The sequence below is a fragment of the Molossus molossus genome, unplaced genomic scaffold (assembly GCF_014108415.1).
Source record: "Molossus molossus isolate mMolMol1 unplaced genomic scaffold, mMolMol1.p scaffold_m16_p_17, whole genome shotgun sequence".
Classification (NCBI taxonomy): domain Eukaryota; kingdom Metazoa; phylum Chordata; class Mammalia; order Chiroptera; family Molossidae; genus Molossus; species Molossus molossus.
In genome coordinates, this window is record NW_023425352.1 from 30,721,140 (window position 1) to 30,739,223 (window position 18,084).

General features: G+C 41.2%; 1 protein-coding gene across 4 annotated transcripts in view; it reads left to right on the forward strand.

Annotated features, from left to right (window-relative positions):
* The window catches only part of CPEB3 (cytoplasmic polyadenylation element binding protein 3), a 200,246-nt gene that overhangs the window by 129,282 nt on the left and 52,880 nt on the right, over window positions 1–18,084 (forward strand). For all 4 annotated transcript variants that reach the window (XM_036265384.1, XM_036265381.1, XM_036265383.1 and 1 more), the window contains one exon: window positions 15,620–15,738. In XM_036265384.1, the coding sequence (XP_036121277.1) occupies window positions 15,620–15,738 (119 nt within the window). The remainder of the gene's footprint in view (window positions 1–15,619; window positions 15,739–18,084) is intronic.

The window sequence follows — 18,084 nt, forward strand, 5'->3', positions numbered from 1 at the left end:
CAGAACAAAGCAATCTGGTTTGCATTGAACATAAGTGTTATTTCATAAATAATAATTCTGCCTCCCCAAAGAACCAACCATCATTATTTTCCTGTTTCCTTCCAGTCTTTGTTATTCTATACATCTTTTGTAGGGTGTAATAATAGCAAAGATACAGTTTTCTAGTCCCCTTTTTCCCATGTTTTTACATAATTTTCATATTTTTAAAGACATTGCCTAACCTGTTGTTGCACCATAATTTACTTGCTTGTTGATCATTGAGACTATTATAATGATTCTGTTAATATATCCTTGTTTATGGTTTTTCTTTCATATTACTTTTTTGTTTGTTTTCTGTTAATCCTCACCTGAGGATATTTTTCCATTGATTTTTAGATAGACTGGAAGGGAAGGAGGGGGAGAGAGAGACAGAGACAGAGACATTGATGTGCGAGAGACACATCATCTAGTTGCCTCCTGAACGAGCCCGACTAGGGCTGGGGATTGAACCTGCAACCCAAATACATGCCCTTAACTGGGAATCGAGCCCAAGGCCCTTCGGTTCTCGGGCCAATGCTCTAACTGCTGAGCCAAATTGGCCAGGGCTCATATTACTTTTTTTTTTTTTAGGATAAATTTGCAGAAGCTTAACTAAAGTTAAAAGAAATGAAAATCTTAATGACTCCGGATTTGATATCACATGGCTTCTTCCCAAAGCAATTTTCTTTATGAAGTTTATGCTAATTTGGACATCTGCAGCATATTTTTTGCTTAGTTCCAAGTCAGATAAATGGTACATTGCAGTTGTAGACTTACCTTTTTGCCTGTGTGTTTGGAAAATAAGAGACCCCTGCAGAAGCCAGGAACACATTAGTATGGATCTTGTACTTGAAGCGTTTAAACCTTTTTCTTTCGGAGGTCTGTTGAATCTTGGGTGTATATTCTCTGACATCATCTCCTATCATTCTCTCCCTTACCCACTCTGGCCATACTGACTCCTTTGTTATCCCTTGAAATCAACTAAGGCTTCTCAGGGTCTTGGTACTTCTGTTTGTCTTAAACCATCTTCTCTCAGATTTCTGCTCATCCCTTCCCTTAGACTTCTATTCAAATGTCACCTTAACAGATCTTTCCTGATTTCTTTATCTAAAGTAGGGACCCCTCTATCCTCTTTCTCTCTCTGCCTCTTAAACTCATCTTATTTCTCTTGAAAGTGTTTTTCATGACCTGAAAAAAATTACGTTTTTCTGTCTATTTCCCAGATTGGAATGTAAATTTTAACAAGAGGAGGGTTTTTATTATGTTTTGATCTCTGCTGTATACCCAGTACCTTGAATACTTATCTCAATAGCTGGCCATCAGATATTGTTAAATGAATGAATTTTATCTTTGCAAATTATGTAAAGAGTAGAGTCCATCAAATTTTAGACCTGGTTAGTTCCTTAAAGATCATCTCATTCTAATACAATTTAAACTGAGACTCAGAGAGGTAAAGTGTCTTTTCCAAAGTGCACACAGCTTCTATAATATTTTACCCAGTGAATTATAAAGAGAGTAGTTTTTATTTGTTTTGTTAGTGGGTAACATTTGTGGGAAAAGAAGACAGGTTTAAACTAATCTGATAATTTGTGCTATTATTTATAAGCTGTATTTTATTTAACAATTAGCAACTTAATCTATATTACACATGGTACACTTTTATACCTATTTAAAAATGAAAGTGAGCCCAGATGGGTGGCTCCATTGTTTGGAGCATTGTCCCATACACAAAAATGGTTGCAGGTTCGATTCCCAGTCAGGGCCCATACCTAGGTTGTGGGTTTTAATCCCCGGTTGAAGAGTTGGCTAATGAATACATAGATGTTGGAACAGCAAGTCGATGTTTCTCTCTTTCGCTTTCTTTCTCTTTCTCTCTTCCTCCCCCTCCTCCCTCCTCTTCTCTCCCTCATTCTCTCCCTTCCTCTCTCTCTAAAATCAATAAACATATCCTTGGATGAGGATTAAAAAAAATAATTTTTTAAAAAGTGAAAGTGATACTTGGCTTTTTCCCTGAATTCTTCTATTCTATTATTCATACTCATATAGCTGGAGTATTTCCAAGAGCTGGTTTAGGACGAAGTTGTAGTTCTGAGCTTCCCTGCCTCTTGGGCAGTTCTGGACCTGAGTACACTGCCTTGTAGTTGACTTTTTTACTTCAAAGATAAGAGGGTCTCGTGTGCTACCTCAAATTGAGGTTGTGGTTATGAGTGACAAGGAAGCCCAAACATAGGAACTGTGCTAGAACCAGGTGTCATGGAGGAGCTGTGCTGGGGATGACAGGCTGCAGGGATTGAACAGTGGAAACTATTCTTTATTGTAATGTTCTACCATTATTATGACTCAGCTCTTTAATGCATGTGTGTTCCTCTCTGTTTGTGGGCAAATTGTTTTCATATTTCTAGTTGAATTCCAGAGAGGGAATCTGATTGACCTAGTTCATCTGGCCATCCTAATTGTAGTGGCTTTAGAGTCCTTGACTGCTTATTTAAAACAAAAACAAACAAACAAACAAAACCAGCTTAGTTCTGCTTCCTTGAGCACAGGGCTGTGAGTGTGGCATCTAGGAAGATAAGTTAGGCATGACAAGATTTTATGATGATAGATATGTTTAGCGTAACCTCCTTCTTTGCCACCTGGGGGAACAGCCCATATCCAAGGTTGCTGTCACTGGAGCTACCAAAAAAAAAAGTCTATTCTTTCTGAGTCTTCTATCCCTGGTTCTGTACTAAGCAGCTGTTCTTGATACTGCCATTAGTCTCACTTCTGGTGGTGGGGCTGTGGCCAACGAGAGGAGCTGGCATCCGGGCAGTAAGCACAGCTGCACTACAGTTGGCAGAGACATCTGGGGCAGAGGCAAGGATGGCAGCCAGCTGCAGATGTTGGACAGAAGATTGGCCACGTGGCTCTGAAACTCTGTTCAGAAGTCGGTGATGTTGGCAGTGGAATGGAGGAAGCTGTCATCATCAGCCCACTTGGGCAACCAGCTTCAGCTCTGGCAGTCCATGGGCACAGGGTCCAGGTGAACAGGAACAGTAAGAGGCATGCATATTTATGCAAGAGTGATGCATGCCTGCGCTCCGGTGATTCCCACCCACCTTGAGTAAAGTGCGTATTTCTGAGTGGCTGTTTCTACTGGTGAGCATGTATTTCCTCTGCACTGGCCAGCTTGGCTTGACTGCTGGTCCTTGTGATCAAGGTCATGCAGTTGTAGAAGTTTATACTAAATACCAGCATGGTTTGTGAACCTGGCATAAATCAGGCCACATGGGATTCAGATTGACTTTGAGCCAACTGGTTAAGGGGATACTGTTTGAAGACCAGGAAAGAGGGCTCCACTTTAAATGGACAAAAATGGGTCATTGTGAAGCTACAGTGGGCTGGATTCACTGCATCTATTTCTTTTTCCTTCAGTTTGTCTAAATCTGGCTTTGGAAAGGAAAAGTTTGCAAACTTCACATTGTTTCCCCTCATAGCATAACTTGAATGGAAATAAGTCAGTGTTGTTTTAGGCCCAGATTCCAAGCTTTTCCACCTTTTGAATTACATAAATCGATTAAATCGGGAAGCTACAGCATTTTAACCTGTATTTAACCTTTTAAGCTTTTGAGTAATGCTTTACCACCCACCTTTTTTTCCTTTTTAAGTGCAGGTCTGGTTGGTAGTACCCACACTCTTTGGTGAATCCTGTATCTTAGTATTTAATCGATTGACATTTTTATTCTCAGGAAGGATTTTCTTGTAAAAACACGAAAGCTGCACTGCAGAGCAGCAAGAGCAGGCTTTTTGTTTTGTCCTGTTCTGACAGGTGGAGCAGCATCCTATTGTTGCTTTCAAAAGCTTAGCGTACCCTCAGTTTAAGTTGTTTTATTAGGCACTTACCTGAAGATGAACTGGAAGAGTTCATCTTTGATTTCAAAGCATTTATAGTTTGAGGGGCCGTAGGACACAGGACAGAGTTCGAGCAGGCACACAGACAGCAGGGACGTCTTACAGTGTCACAGTGGTACCTGTTGAGCTATACCTGGGCAGAGGTGCTGGAAAGGGGAGAAGCCACAATCACTCCCGATAAGAACTTTCTTTAGAAGAGATTTAAGAAGTGACATGGAAGGTGCAAATTTGGCAGGCTGAAGTGGAGAGGATGTGTTAGAAGAGGTGTACCTTGGTCCAGGACTGGCTGACAGGCGTTAGATAAGGGCTAAAGCTATGAGCAAGCGAGTCCAAGAGAGGATCTTTCAGGTGAAAGTTTGAAATGGGAAGCTGACTGAGAAGATCCGGTGAAACATTTTGAAAGCTGAGAACAAAGACTTGGGTTGTGCCCTGGCCGGTTTGGCTCAGTGGTTAGAGCGTCGGCCTGTGGACCAGAGAGTCCCAGGTTCAGTTCCCTCTAAGGGCGTGTACCTCAGTTGCAGTTTGTCTCCGGCCCTGGTTGGTTGTGCAGGTGGCAGCCACTCAATGTGTCCCTTTCACGTTGATGTTTCTCTCTCTCTCCCTCCCACTCTATCTGAACAAAAAATGGAAAAATGTCCTCGGGTGAGGATTAAAAAAAAAAGACTTGGGTTGTCTTTCAAAATAGATTGAATACCCCTGGCAGGGTAGCTCAGTCAGTTGGAGTTTTGTCCCAATACCCTAACGTTTCAGGTTCAATCCCCAGTCAGGGCACATACAAGAGTTCCCAGTGAATGCATGGATGATATTTCTCTCTGTCTCCCTTCCTCTCTCTCTCAGATCAAGAAATTTTAAAAAGCCCTGGCCACTTTTGCTCAGTGGTTAGAGCATTGGCCCACAGACCAAAGAGTCTTGGTTTTGATTCTGGTCAAGGGCATGTACCTTGGTTGCAGTTCAGTCCCTAGCCCTGGTTGGGAGGCAACCAGTCAGTGTGTCTCTCTCATGTCAGTGTTTCTCGCTCTTGCTCTCGCTCTCTCTCTCTCTCTTAATTTCTCTCTCTTTCTCGCTCTCTCCCTCCCTTCCTCCCTCCTACTATCTCTTCCTCCCACTCTATCTGAACATAAATGGAAAAATATCCTCAGGTGAAGATTAAAAAATAATGATAATAATGGATAGCCTTAGTCTTGAGAAGGGGAAATAACTGCACAGAGAAAACCTACTGACAACATAAAGAACTCATTAGAGGAGTATTAAAGTGCAAGGGGGAGGAGGAATTAGAGTGTCCAAGTGCAGGCAGTATACAAGGCCAGACTAAGTGTCATCTGTAGGAAAGTGGCTACTGGGTTAAAATGTAGAATCTGCCAGTTGTCTGATGCTGAACGAGGGAGAGAACAGCAGTGGGGCCAGAGCTAGGTGTTTGTGGACTCCGATGTGGGCACCAGCATCTACTATCTGTACGACACTGAGCCAGTAATTTAATCTCTGAACCTCAGTTTATTCATCTGAGTTAATACTACTCAGGGTTGATACTACTTGGGTTATTAAAAGGGTTATGTGAGACAGTGCACCTCTGCAGCAGCACAGTACTTAGGTTTAATAGTGCTAAAGAATAGCAGTATCCTTTGCCCTGATGAAAATATAATGCTCAGTAATAATAAAACTGCCCAACTAGTTTGACCAGTTCTCTCCCACACCTGTAGTCTGGTCTCATTTTTCTCGGTCAGGTGGCTTGTTAGAACTGACGGTGACTATAATTGACAGATTGGCAGATTTCACAAGGACCTCTTTATATAAGGAATGTGTGGTTACATAAAAAGAGCAGACTTTAAGTCCGTGCCCCAGGTCACTGCCCTGGATTGTAGGACTTTGCTAAGAACACAGGAAACAGATTGCCAGTTTTCAGCTCTGAGGTGATTCTACCCGTCCGATTTATTTTCTTGTTCATTCCTACCTCCCCCCACCCCTGTCTGCCAAGCAACAAGCCCTCAAAGCAACAATTACTAGTGTAACAGAAAACACAAAACAGGCAAGAACCAAAATATTTGAACCTCAGCCCTATGTAGTAAGTATAGTCAAAGAAATATGATTGATTCTGAGTCCAAGGGGAATGTTTAGGAATCCATGGACTTAGTACCTGCAAAACCATCTCTACATCTTAACTTAGGCTAATTTCTTTCCTTGGAATGTCCATCATTTTTTCACCTGTGTCATACCATTAAGGTCTGACTCCTGTGCTGCCACCATCTACAGAAAGTCTTCCTGGATTTTTCTATCCATGTCTTTACTGAAAAAGTTTGTCTTCTTTCTATGAAGTTCAACTTTAAAAACTATGTTTTAAAAAATACTTATTTGGGCCCTGGCCGGTTTGACTCAGCGGTTAGAATGTTGGCCCTTGGACCAAAGAGTCTCGGGTTCGATTCCAGTCAAGGGCACATACCTCAGTAGCGGTTCGTCCCCAGCCCTGGTCAGGTCGTGCGGGAGGCAACCAGTCGATGTCTCTCTCACATTGATGTTTCTCTCTCTTCTTTCCTCCCTCCCACACTATCTGATGATAAATGTAATTATATCCTCAGGTGAGGATTAAACAAAAAAATTAAAAAATACTTATTTGGGTCTTTAATGCATTGTTTCTAGATTAGAGTTCTTTATGTACTTATTCTTTTTTACTTTCTTGCACTAACTTATATATTCCCTGAGAACAGGGAGGGACTTGCTCATGTCAGTAGTCCCCTGCGTGCCTAGGGCACACAGTAAGTGTTTAGTAGATTTTAGAGATCAGATGTTCTCATCCAAGAGGAAAATGAATGAGGAATCCAGCTCAGAGACTTACAGTATTCTCCAGGCAGCAGGCAGAGGTTTGATGAGCTGCTTTGCCTCTTCCTGCCCACTGCCCCCAATCTTGTATTCTAACTAATGAACTCGACTCACTGTTTTCCAAATGAACCCATCCTTCGACCCTTCAGGTGCTTGGCCTGTGCTCTTTCCTGACCTTGGAATGTCCTTACTTCCTGGAAAAGTAATTCTCCTCCAGCTCAGATATGCCCTTTGCTCTGTGACTTTCCCTGATGTTTGGATGCCTCTGCTCCATTTGTCTCTCACCAGTGTTCTGTAGGACATACCCCCAACATAGCACTTTTCATGTTGTTTTTTAGTTATTTATTTACAGGCTGAGTTTTTCTAGGGCAGGGTTCTTCCTTAGCTTATTCATCTTTGTAGCTTCAGTGTCTAGATCATGCCTTGTACCTCCTAAATATTTTTGGTGCTATTGAATTGAATCCAAACACAAAGACTCCTGAGGCAAACCAGGTAAATCCTTTGACCTGAAAGCCAAGGTCAGAGAGAGTGTTTGGAACAGACTTCCTGTGCCAAAAAAAAAAAAGGTCTGAACTCAGGCGGCTCTGGCTGGGGAGATGCCCTTCCTGTCTCTCTAGGAAGGTCATAGGAAGTCAGGGAGCCTGGATTCTGTGTGAGGGGAGATTTTTCTGACCCTTCAGATCGTGGATCCTTCCTTCTGGGACTGCTCTCTTAATCAGAAACCGGCCACCGTTTTCTGAAGGCAGCAGTTGAGGGTACAGCCCTATAAGCTGGAATTGTTTTCCTGTTGTAGATGATACTGAAACGTATACATCACTAAGAGCATTAGTTGATCTTAGGAACTATTGGTTCTTTCAAAAGACCACAGACCTCTTCAGAGAATGGGAGAGTATATCACCCTCTTCTTCAGAAAAACCTTGTGGTTTTTAATTTTTTTCTCACAAATCTTTATTTTTTAAAATTTCAAACCTGCAAAAAAGTTGTGAGAATAGTATAATGAACACTTATATATCCTTCCTCTACATTCACCAGTTACTAGTGTTTTGCTACATTTGTTTTCTCTTTTTTTTTTCTATCTGTATGTGTATATATGCATGTATATTTTTTGATCAATCATCTGAGAGTAAGTTATAGACATCAAGACCCCTCATAAATGTTGCAGCGTATGTCTCCTGAGAACAAGAAATATCCATATTGTTCCAGTAATGTTTTTTAGAGCTGGTTTTGTGTTTTTTTTTAATCCCAAGATCCAGTGACAGTGTAGCCTTACATTTAGTTATCATATCTCTTTAATCTCCTTTAGACAGTTTCCCAGGTGTTTTGTCTTTTGTATCATTTGAAGAGTCCATGCCAGATGTTTTATAGAATATCACTTAATTTGGGATTTTCTGATTGGTTCCTCCAAATGAGATTCAGGGGAAGCACTGTTAGCAGGAAGACTCCATAGATGACGTGCTGTCCTGGGAGGGACACAGTGCAGGGTGGACACGATGCGGTAGTGTCAGTTTGCTCTGTTGTTGCTGATATTAAGTTTGATTATTTGGTTAAGGTGTTATCTACCAGATTCCTCTGTTGTAGAAGTACATTTTTCTCCCTTTGCCATACTGATCTATGAAGTAATACTTTAAGATTCTGTGAGTATCTTCTATCCCCTGCCCAAATTCACCCCGTGGCTTTAGGATAGATGGACAATTCTTACTTAAGTCGATTATTACTGTTATGGTGATAGTCATTTTATTACAATCCTATTTAATATAGCGATATCTGCTCTTTAAATCCCTCACGAGCCTTCATTCTAAATATTCAACTTAAATAATACATCGGAAACCAATAAACATCTTTACTAAAGAAGAAAATTTGATTGACCTAAATCTAAACTTCTGATTATTTTGAAATTATCATTTCAACTCTTCTAAATATAGTTTGTGTGGGCATTAGAACAAATATATCTACATAGGTTTACATTTTAGGACTGAAGCTCAGGTGACCACTTCCTGCTACTAAAACACTTTTATTGTTTATTATTTATTGTCACTTTTGTGATAGTCAAATAGTCACTGTCACAAAAGTGACAATAAATAAATTGGCAAGTTCTTATTTGCTAGTGATACTAGAAGTTTATCTTACCATTTTTAGGTGAGACAGTGTAAATTAATGCCTAAAAAGTGAGAGCTCTGGAAACTGACTTAGGTTTTAATCTTAAATTTAATTTTTAGATTTTAATCTGTATCCCTTAACCTCTTGGGGTTTCAGTTTCCTCATCTGTAAAATGGTAATAGTAACAACTGCATTTACCTCATAGAATTACTGTGAGGATGAACAAACCTAACAGATCTAAAGTACTTATTAGCAAAGTGCCTGGCACATTGTAAGCACTTAGTAACTAGTGTTCGTGGTAGTGAAGTTCATGGTGATTGTTACTCGTACTAGGGATCTGTAAAAAAAATTATAGCGCACAAAATTATGTGTTTAAGCACTCAGGAGGCTTTGTTTCTGAAAGGTATCCAAGAACATTTTGAAGGTTGCTATACTTAATGTGTTCTCAGGTATTAAGAGAAAAAAATCTTTTCATTAAATGTTCCCTTCAAAAACTTGTCCAAATAAATGGAATTTTCCTAATTTAGCATCCCTCCCCCCATACCTTCCTGTTCCTCGTTGCCCAAAGAAGTACACTGGTCAGTCCAGGCTTGTCTATAAATCCCTCCTATTCTACCCTTCCTCCCCCAGCCTGTTTGGCACCAGGGGGAAAGCAAGCAGTTTTCTGCCATCTCTTCTGCCTGTAACCGGGGTCGTAATGATGACAGTGCCAGGAGTTCCTACTGCTACCCCCAGGACCCTATTTTCACACACAACTGGCTCTGAGTTGAGGGCCTCTTGTAGCTCACCGTGTCTCCAAAGCCCCACATACTCTGCAGGTATTTGGGAAACAAGGTCACCATTTCTGAAACATGAGGATTCTTATAATCCTATTATCTCTCTCTGGCTCAGCGGGGAGGGAGTTTATGGTTTTTTGGCCAAGTTTTTTTTTATACCTTTCAAACTAATACAAGAACCTGCCATCATAGTGACAGTTTGAGGAGCTTGATTTATTGGTATAATAGGCTTTTATTTAAAAAAAAAAAAAAAAAGGGAAAAACCCTGGCTGGTTTGGCTCAGCGGTTAGAGCGTCGGCCTGCGGTCCGGAGAGACCCAGGTTTGGTTCCCGCTAAGGGCGGCATGTACCTCGGTTGCAGTTTGTCCCCAACCCTGGTTGGTTGTGAGGGTGGCAACCACTCGATGTGTCCCTTTCACATCGATGTCACTCTCTCCCTCCCTCCCACTCTATCTGAACTGGGAAGATGTCTTCAGGTGAGGATAAAAAAAATATAGGCTTTTATTTAAATAAAGTATTAACATCAGCAAATAATACTGTATCTGATCATTCTCTCTCTTCGTGGAAATGGCTAATGATATGAAAGCAAATATTCAGTCCTTTTGTTTGTTTATAGTAATATTCAGCCTGTCATTGAAAAAACTTGGTTTTACTTTAGTATCTAGATTATTGCCCGTTATTCACCAAATGCTTGCAAATGCACAATAGAAAGTATGTATCATTAATTTGAACTCTTAATTTTTTATAATGAGACATATAAAAAATTCAGTTTTATTCAGCACATAAATAACTGAAAATGCAGTAAAAGAAAAATTGATACTTGCGTGATATCCTAGTTTACAAAGCATCTTTCCATAGATAGTCTCATAACCTACATTCTATAAAATAATCAGGACAAACGCCTGCTTCATTTCATAGATAAAAGAGCCAAGTCTTAAATTTTTTTTTTTTAATCCTCACCTGAGGATATTTTTCCATTGATTTTCAGAAGAGTAGGAGGAAGGGAGGGAGAGAGAGAAAAAAATAGATGTGAGAGAGACACACCTATTGATTGCCTCCTGGATGGCCCCAACCATGGCTGGGGACCAAACCACAACAGATGTGTGCCCTTGACCAGAATCAAACTCATGACTCCTTGGTTCTCGGGCTGACACGCTAACCATTGAGCAAACTGGCCAGGGCAAGACTTACACATTTTAAATTACATTTTAAGTCAAGTTCATAGTTTCACCAGTTACTACTGGGTGACCTTGAATAAGTCTCTTAATCACTCTGTAGTTTCTTTAACTGTAATACAGAATTTAAAATAGTGCCTACCTCATGGGTGTGTGTGAAAATGAAATGAGTCAATATGCATAAGGCACTTAGAACAGTGCCTGGTGTATAGTAGATGCTCAGTAGGTGGTAACCATTAAATGTTGTTGCCACACACAGCAAATGTTAGGACTTAGACCCAAATCAAGACCTTCTGACTCCTAGTCCAAAACTCGATTCATAGTATCACGTGGAATTTGCCTTTTAGTAAATCATTGATTTAGTTTCTGTCTTACATTGACCGTGTGTATTATTCTTGAAGGGATCTTTTTCTACTTTTACTTTGACCTTAAATTTCTAAAGATCGGGAGGAAAATGTGTTCGAAGGAGTCTTTCTTCCTGATTTTTTAGAAATCCCCTGATTTCTGTTGTCATCTTGGTTTGCTTGACCTAGAGGTATCTATCAGAAGTTTTAGTAGATGAAAGTATCATAAAGCTGTTTTCATGAGTGTTTTTGAGTGTTTCTGGTGTATTCTGTTTTGGTTGGAAGGCCTGAGGTAGGAAGTAGGATTGAAGGAAATCGCTGGATTTGAGTCACATACCTTATCTGTAGTGCTAAGACAGTATTGTCATTACTGAGAGTGGCCCCTTGCTGACCAGGGAACGGAAATGATTTTTTATAAAAGAGCCATCCTGAAGAAATTGGTAACGTATTATGGGCCATTCCCTGGGAAAGCAAAATAAGTTGCCTGTAGATATTTTTCTTGGTAACAGTCTTGTAGCAGGCTTTTACTTGTGACTTCCAGTTGTTTTCACTCGCCCACCACCAATGTTGACATTTATGACTATGAGATAGGTGTGCTTTTGTGGTAGCTACTCAGCTGCTGTGGGGATATACCCTCCTTTTCCTCTGATGCCCAAGTTGAACTGAGTGCAGGATTTGATGTGGAAGATTGTAGAAGGTGGGCAGTGATGTGCAGGAAGGGTACAAGCAGCCTGGTGGCCTTGCAGAGGCAAGGAGCTGGGGACAGCCCTAGCTCACGAAGCATGTCTCATTCCCAGCTTACAGAGCATGCCCTATCTCTGGGCCTTGTTGATGTGCCTGTGCATAGTGTACATGGACAGGGTTCTCTCCAAGAACAAGATATCCTGTATGCCCTTAGGACCTTTGTGGATGATCTGTGCCAGGATTTAACCTGGTGAGGCAGGAGGTTCTTTTTGTTGTTGTTGTTATGATAGAGAATTTTATTACTAGGGCTAAAGAAGGCCATTACATAATGATAAAGAAGTCAATTAAAAAATGTATTTTCCTTTATTGATTTTAGAGAGAGAGGAAGTGAGAGGGAGAGAGAGATAGAAACATCGATGAGAGAGAACATCAGTTGGTTGCCTCCTGCATGCCCCACACTGGGGATCTGGCCCACAACCTGGGAGTGTGTTCTGACCAGGAATCGAAGCGGTGACCTCTTGGTGCATAGGTTGACGCTCAACCACTGAACCACACTGGCCAGACAAGGGGGTCAATTTGTTAAGAAGATATAACAATCCTAAATGTCTATGTACCTAAAAACATAATTTCTAAATACTTGAAGCAAAACACTGATAGAACTGAAAAGAGAATATATAAATCTACAACTTTAGTTGGAGATTTCAACCCCCTCTTAGTAATTAATAGAAAATCAGTAAAGACATAGGAGACTTGACCTATACAGTGAACTTGATTTATTTAATGTTTATGAAAAACTTTATGCAATAGCAGCAGAATATATATTCTTTTTAGATGCTGTATAACATTCACCAAGACAGACCATATTCTAGGCTACAACACAAATCTCAATAAATTTAACTGGATTCAAATGAAATAATCCAAAAGTATATTCTCTGTCCACAATAAAATTAAAATAGAAATTAATAACAGAAAGATATGGAAAATCCCCCACATATTTGAAAAGCAAACATTATACTTTAAATAAAACATGGGTCAGACAAGATCCAACATTGAGATTATAAAATATTTTGAACTGAATTAAATAAAAATATAACACATCGCCCTGATCGGTTTGGCTCAGTGGTTAGAGCATCGGCCCGTGGACCAGAGAGTCCCGGGTTCGATTTCCACAAAGGGCACGTACCTTGGTTGCAGTTTGTCCCTGGCCCCGGTTGGGGTTGTGTGGGTGGCATCAAGACGATGTGTCTCTCTCACGTCGATATTTCTCTCTCTCTGTTCCTCCCTCTCTCATTCCCACTCTATCTGAAGATAAATGCAAAAAAAAAAATGTCCTTGGTGAGGATAATATATATATCACATCAATATTTGTTGGTGTTACACAAACAGTACATGATGGGAAATATTTTGCATTAAATGCTTGTATTAGAGAAAAAGAAAATCTCAAAGCAATGACCCAAGCTTCCATCTTTTTGTATTTTTTTATTCCTCTCTTCCTGTTTGTTTTTGTTATTTGATGATTTTCCATGGTGATTTACAGTGATTTTTTTCTCTTCATCTTGTGTGCATGTACTGTAGGTTTCTTTATTTTTTCTTTCTTTTTTTTTTTTTTTTTAATCCTCATCCGAGGACATTTTTCCATTTTTTTTTTTTTTTGTACAGACAGTGTGCGAGGGAGAGAGAGGAAGAGAGAGAGAGGGAAACATCGATGTGAAAGGGACACATCGAGTGGCTGCCACCCGCACGACCAACCAGGGCCGGGGACAAACTGCAACCGAGGTACATGCCCTTAGCGGGAACCGAACCCGGGTCTCTCCGGACCGCAGGCGGATGCTCTAACCGCTGAGCCAAACCGGCCAGGGCAGTTTCTTTATTTTTTCCATCGCCATTTATCCTCTCTATGCCCTCTTCCACCACTCCCCCACCATGCCCGCAGTCACCACGCTGTTGTCCATGTCCATGAGTTCTCTTTCTCTCTCTCTCTTTTTTTTTTTTTTTGAGGCAGGAGGTTTGAGAGCACATGCTAACACCTCCTCTTTGTGATATTTGCATTTTTTAACTACTCTCATCTCTAATATTCTCTTTGGCAAGTGGAATTAATGTTTTCACATGAAATGAAAGTACTGAATTTTTAATAGAGTCCCTGGGGCTTGGTGATAGTTTGATACTGTTTCCAGGAGAGAAAAGATAGGAAGAAATTATGTATTATCTTTTATAGTTTTGCAGTTAGGTTTTATTTTCCTGCCTGGCCACCTGCTGAACCCTCTGACCCATCTGGCCTGGGAGCAAAGCCCAGAAAACAGCTTTGGGTCCTACACGTAGGCAGCCTCCCCGTCGCATCTGCGCTCCCACTCCTGTGGGCTTGGTGCTTTCCCTTGTTTGTTGGCTTCTGCCTGTTGCAGTGGTCACACTTGGTGTGCTGGGTAGTCCTTGATCTTGTTCCTGCTGTGTTTGCTTGGATGCTCTGTATAGTAGATGAGGAGTTTAGAAAAAGGATTTTAAAAAGAGTGACCATTATTCATTATCCACTGCCAATGTTGCCATGTGCTGCCCAGGACTCCAGAGAGCTTTGTTTCTAGGCCAGTTGATCACCATCTTTGATGTGTGAGAATCTTCTGAATGTGAGGGTTCTTATCCCTTTCCACTACTTACATCTTTCTGGCACGCGGTGCACCAGAGGAGAACTGTGTTGGTGATGTTTTCCTCTGAGGTCAGTTGCAGGACTGGGAGTGGAGGTGACAGCTGAGAGACATAGCAAAGCTGGAGGGGCTGTAGAGAGGTTGAGTAGTTGAATGCTCAGGCTTAGACTAGCTCATGATGGGCCCGTGCCCAGCTGTCATTCATGAATGCCAGTGTGACAGCAAGTGCCAGAGTTGGCCCCTTGAACATCTGTTGTCCTCTTTGAAGTCTTTGCAGATTCTCCCAAGTCAGAGTCCTTACTCCTCTGAGGTTCCATAGTGCCTTTTGTCTCCACTTATCTCTCCCTCAACTTTGTAACTAGTAGTTAATTGTCTAAATGTCTGTTTCTTCTACTACCTAAGTCTCTTGACAGCAAAAAACCTAGTTTTGTTCATCTGTTTTCTCATAATCCATAGATCGTGTCCCACTTGCAGAGTTGCTCAGTAAATCGTACTGAATTGAACTGAACAAAGCTGGCTGTGTTCATGGAAACCATGCACTAGTGTTCATGTTTATAGATTGTAGCTCTGTCATGAGACAGTATCCTTGGAGAAACAGAACGTCATCATCAGAAGTAACACACTGGCCTATTGTTGGGCTTTTTGGGGGGTTTTAGGGACAAGTTTTGTTGATATATAATTCACATACCATATGGTTCACCCATTTAAAACATATAGTTTAGTGGTCTTCAGTATGTTCTCAGATTTATGCAACCATCACTACAATTGATTTTTGAAAACTTTCATTATCCCCAAAAGAAACTGTACCTATTCCCTCCAGTCACCCAGGCCTAGGCAACCACTAATCTATTTTTTGTCTTTGTAGATATACCTGTTATGCACATTCAGTATACATGGGATCATACAATATGTGGTATTTTGTGCCTGTCTCTTTTCACTTAGTGTAATGTCTTCAAGGTGCCTCCATGTGGCTGCATGTGTCAAGCCTAAAGCAAGATAGTGTCCATAGAGCACCTAATACAATGCCTGGCATGTGAGGGTCTCAGTAACTGTAACTTCCCTGGGTCCCACTTCAGGTTTTAGATTTTAGTAAGAATTTGCCAGAATAAAACACTAGATAACGTTTTAAATGGTATTTTGAGTCAGTTTACTGATTTCCTCCCACACCCTTTTGTTTTTGTTCTCCCCAAGGCTATGCCTTTCTGCTGTTCCAGGAGGAGAGCTCAGTACAAGCTTTGATAGATGCCTGCCTAGAAGAAGATGGGAAGCTGTACCTGTGCGTGTCAAGCCCCACCATCAAGGATAAACCGGTAAGTAATATGCAGCCAGATGTTGCTTTTCTAGAGCACATGTGCAATTGGAATAGCTGATCACCTCCTTCTGGTAATGGGGATGCTGGTAACTAGGATCCTCTTATGCAGGGTGACCTTGCTATGCAGTGGAGCTGGACTGTTGTTGATGGGCAGCTAATAACAAATTACTCAGTATTTTGTTTTATACCTTTGGGACTGCATGTAAACAAATGTGCCCTTGTCTTTCACTTTACAGCTCTTTTTAGCTAATTCCTATTCAGAAACTCTAAATTGAAGTAAATAATGCTCTTAATGGTTTTGGCAGCTGGTTTCTATTATTATTTCAGATCAAAGACAGGAGTAATTTTTTTTTTAAATCATAATTGTCGATGTTTATGTGCCCTTGAATGCAAGGCATTGTGCTGAGTCCCGACAGCTGGCTAAATAGAGCCTTCTGGGCCAGGAGCTTACACTCTCAAATGGATAGCTTTGAACAGGGCGGGGGTGGGGGGGGGATAGAGAACATGGACCTCAAACCATAAATAAGTGGACACTAACACAGTCTGTGGTTAGGAGTTTGTGGTTCTTGAGCCAAAGAGTATAAGTCATTGGGTAAGAGAAGAAGGCTGCTTCCTTTCTCTTGGCAGAGTGGGTATGAGTGGAGAAGGGGAAAGCCTATGTTCTGAGCTGAAAAAAAGAACTTGGTTAACATGGAAGAAGTATGGATTGATGGGAAGTTGGGAGGGGTGAGTTTGTGTCAAGACTTGGTACTGGGAGGGGGAAGTAGAGTACAAACAGTGACATGGTCCAAGGCATCTACCTGTCCCGGGCCTGCAGCATCCCCTGTCAGACTTACACCAGCAGAGTGGGGCTCGCTTGGCAGCTAGGTGTGTTCTCAGAAATGGGTATGGCAAAAGAGTTGGGGTTGGACATAAATGTTAAAGTCTCGACTTGAGCATTTAAATACCTGCTTGGCTCTGAATAAAGTCACCTAATCCTTGCTGAATCTTGGTTTCCTCTATAAAATTGGAAGAGTAATGGTCCTTCTCTGAGCTATCAAGAGGCTCAGATAAGAGAAAAATGAATTTGAAAACATTTGGTGAGGTCAGGTACTTGTGTAAATGTAACTGGATGGTGCTATTAGCTCAACAGTGCTGTTGGATTCAGAAGAGCAAGGTTAGAGCTTATCTATACGGTAACATATGTTGGGGGAAAAAATGGTGACATCTAGAACAGGGTTTACAGTTGCTTGCAAAAGAATGATGCTGGGACTTAGCCACCTCTAAGGGGGAGACTGCTGCAGTATATAAAGCAGAAGAGGGAGTTACTAAAGAATGGGGACATTGCGCATATTAGAATAATTGACACAGAAGGAGAAGCCAGGATTTTAACAAGCGTGAAAGCGTCACTGTAATTTTCTAATTCTGGGACCATTAAAAAATTTTAATAACAACAGTTAAAAGTGTTGGATAGGGTGGCATACAGGCAGGGACAACAGTAGGAAACAGTACATGGGGAAAAAGAGCAGGGAACCTTTGTTAACTTCGGCTTTCATTTAAGCAGTGTGGAGAGGCTGTGTGCTATGAGGGAGACACGGGGACTGACTACCCATGGGAGTGTGCAGGGTTACATCTGAGTGAAAAATAACAGCTGAAAAAAGTCTCTAAATCTCAGTGGAGGAGTATGAGATTAGAAAGACTGAACCCAATATGTTAGGGTCAGATGTCTGACAGGTAAATGGTCAACCTCCAGAGAGCCTCTGCCGCTAGCACATTAGCAGAAGGGGAATGGGAATGAACTAGGAAGGGTTAAGGTGGGATTGGGCATACACTCCAGGAGGGCATTAGAAACAGTTATACATATACAAAGGCAGAAAGGTAGAGGTACACACCGAGATAGTCATGCCCATAGCAGATTAAGCAGCAGCTGAATTGAGGGGAGGAGACTACAGATGAGCAGATGGGTCTTGCTTACCTTGGAAGGCTCGCCACTGGCTCTGTGGGAGGAGGAGGACCGTATCCCTGGTCGGGCCAAGCCTCACCAGGACTGGGCATCTCTTGAGAGGGGAATGAGCAGCAGTGGTTGCAGATGGAGGTGGTGTGGAGGCAACGCCATTACTATTGAGCGTTTTCACTCCAAACTCATGTATTACCTTTGGCTTGAAGGACTTTTGAAAATAATTCGTGTAATTATGTTTTGGAAATGTTTATGGAGAAACTAACTTTCATTGTTTGTGTTTCTACAAATTTTTGCCTTATTACAGTTTTCATTTTCTGAGCTCAAGTGAAGCAGTTTTATTGGAGCTCAGTGAATTCTGAATGGTGGCTGCCGATCACATATTTCTTTGACCCAAGCATACTCAGA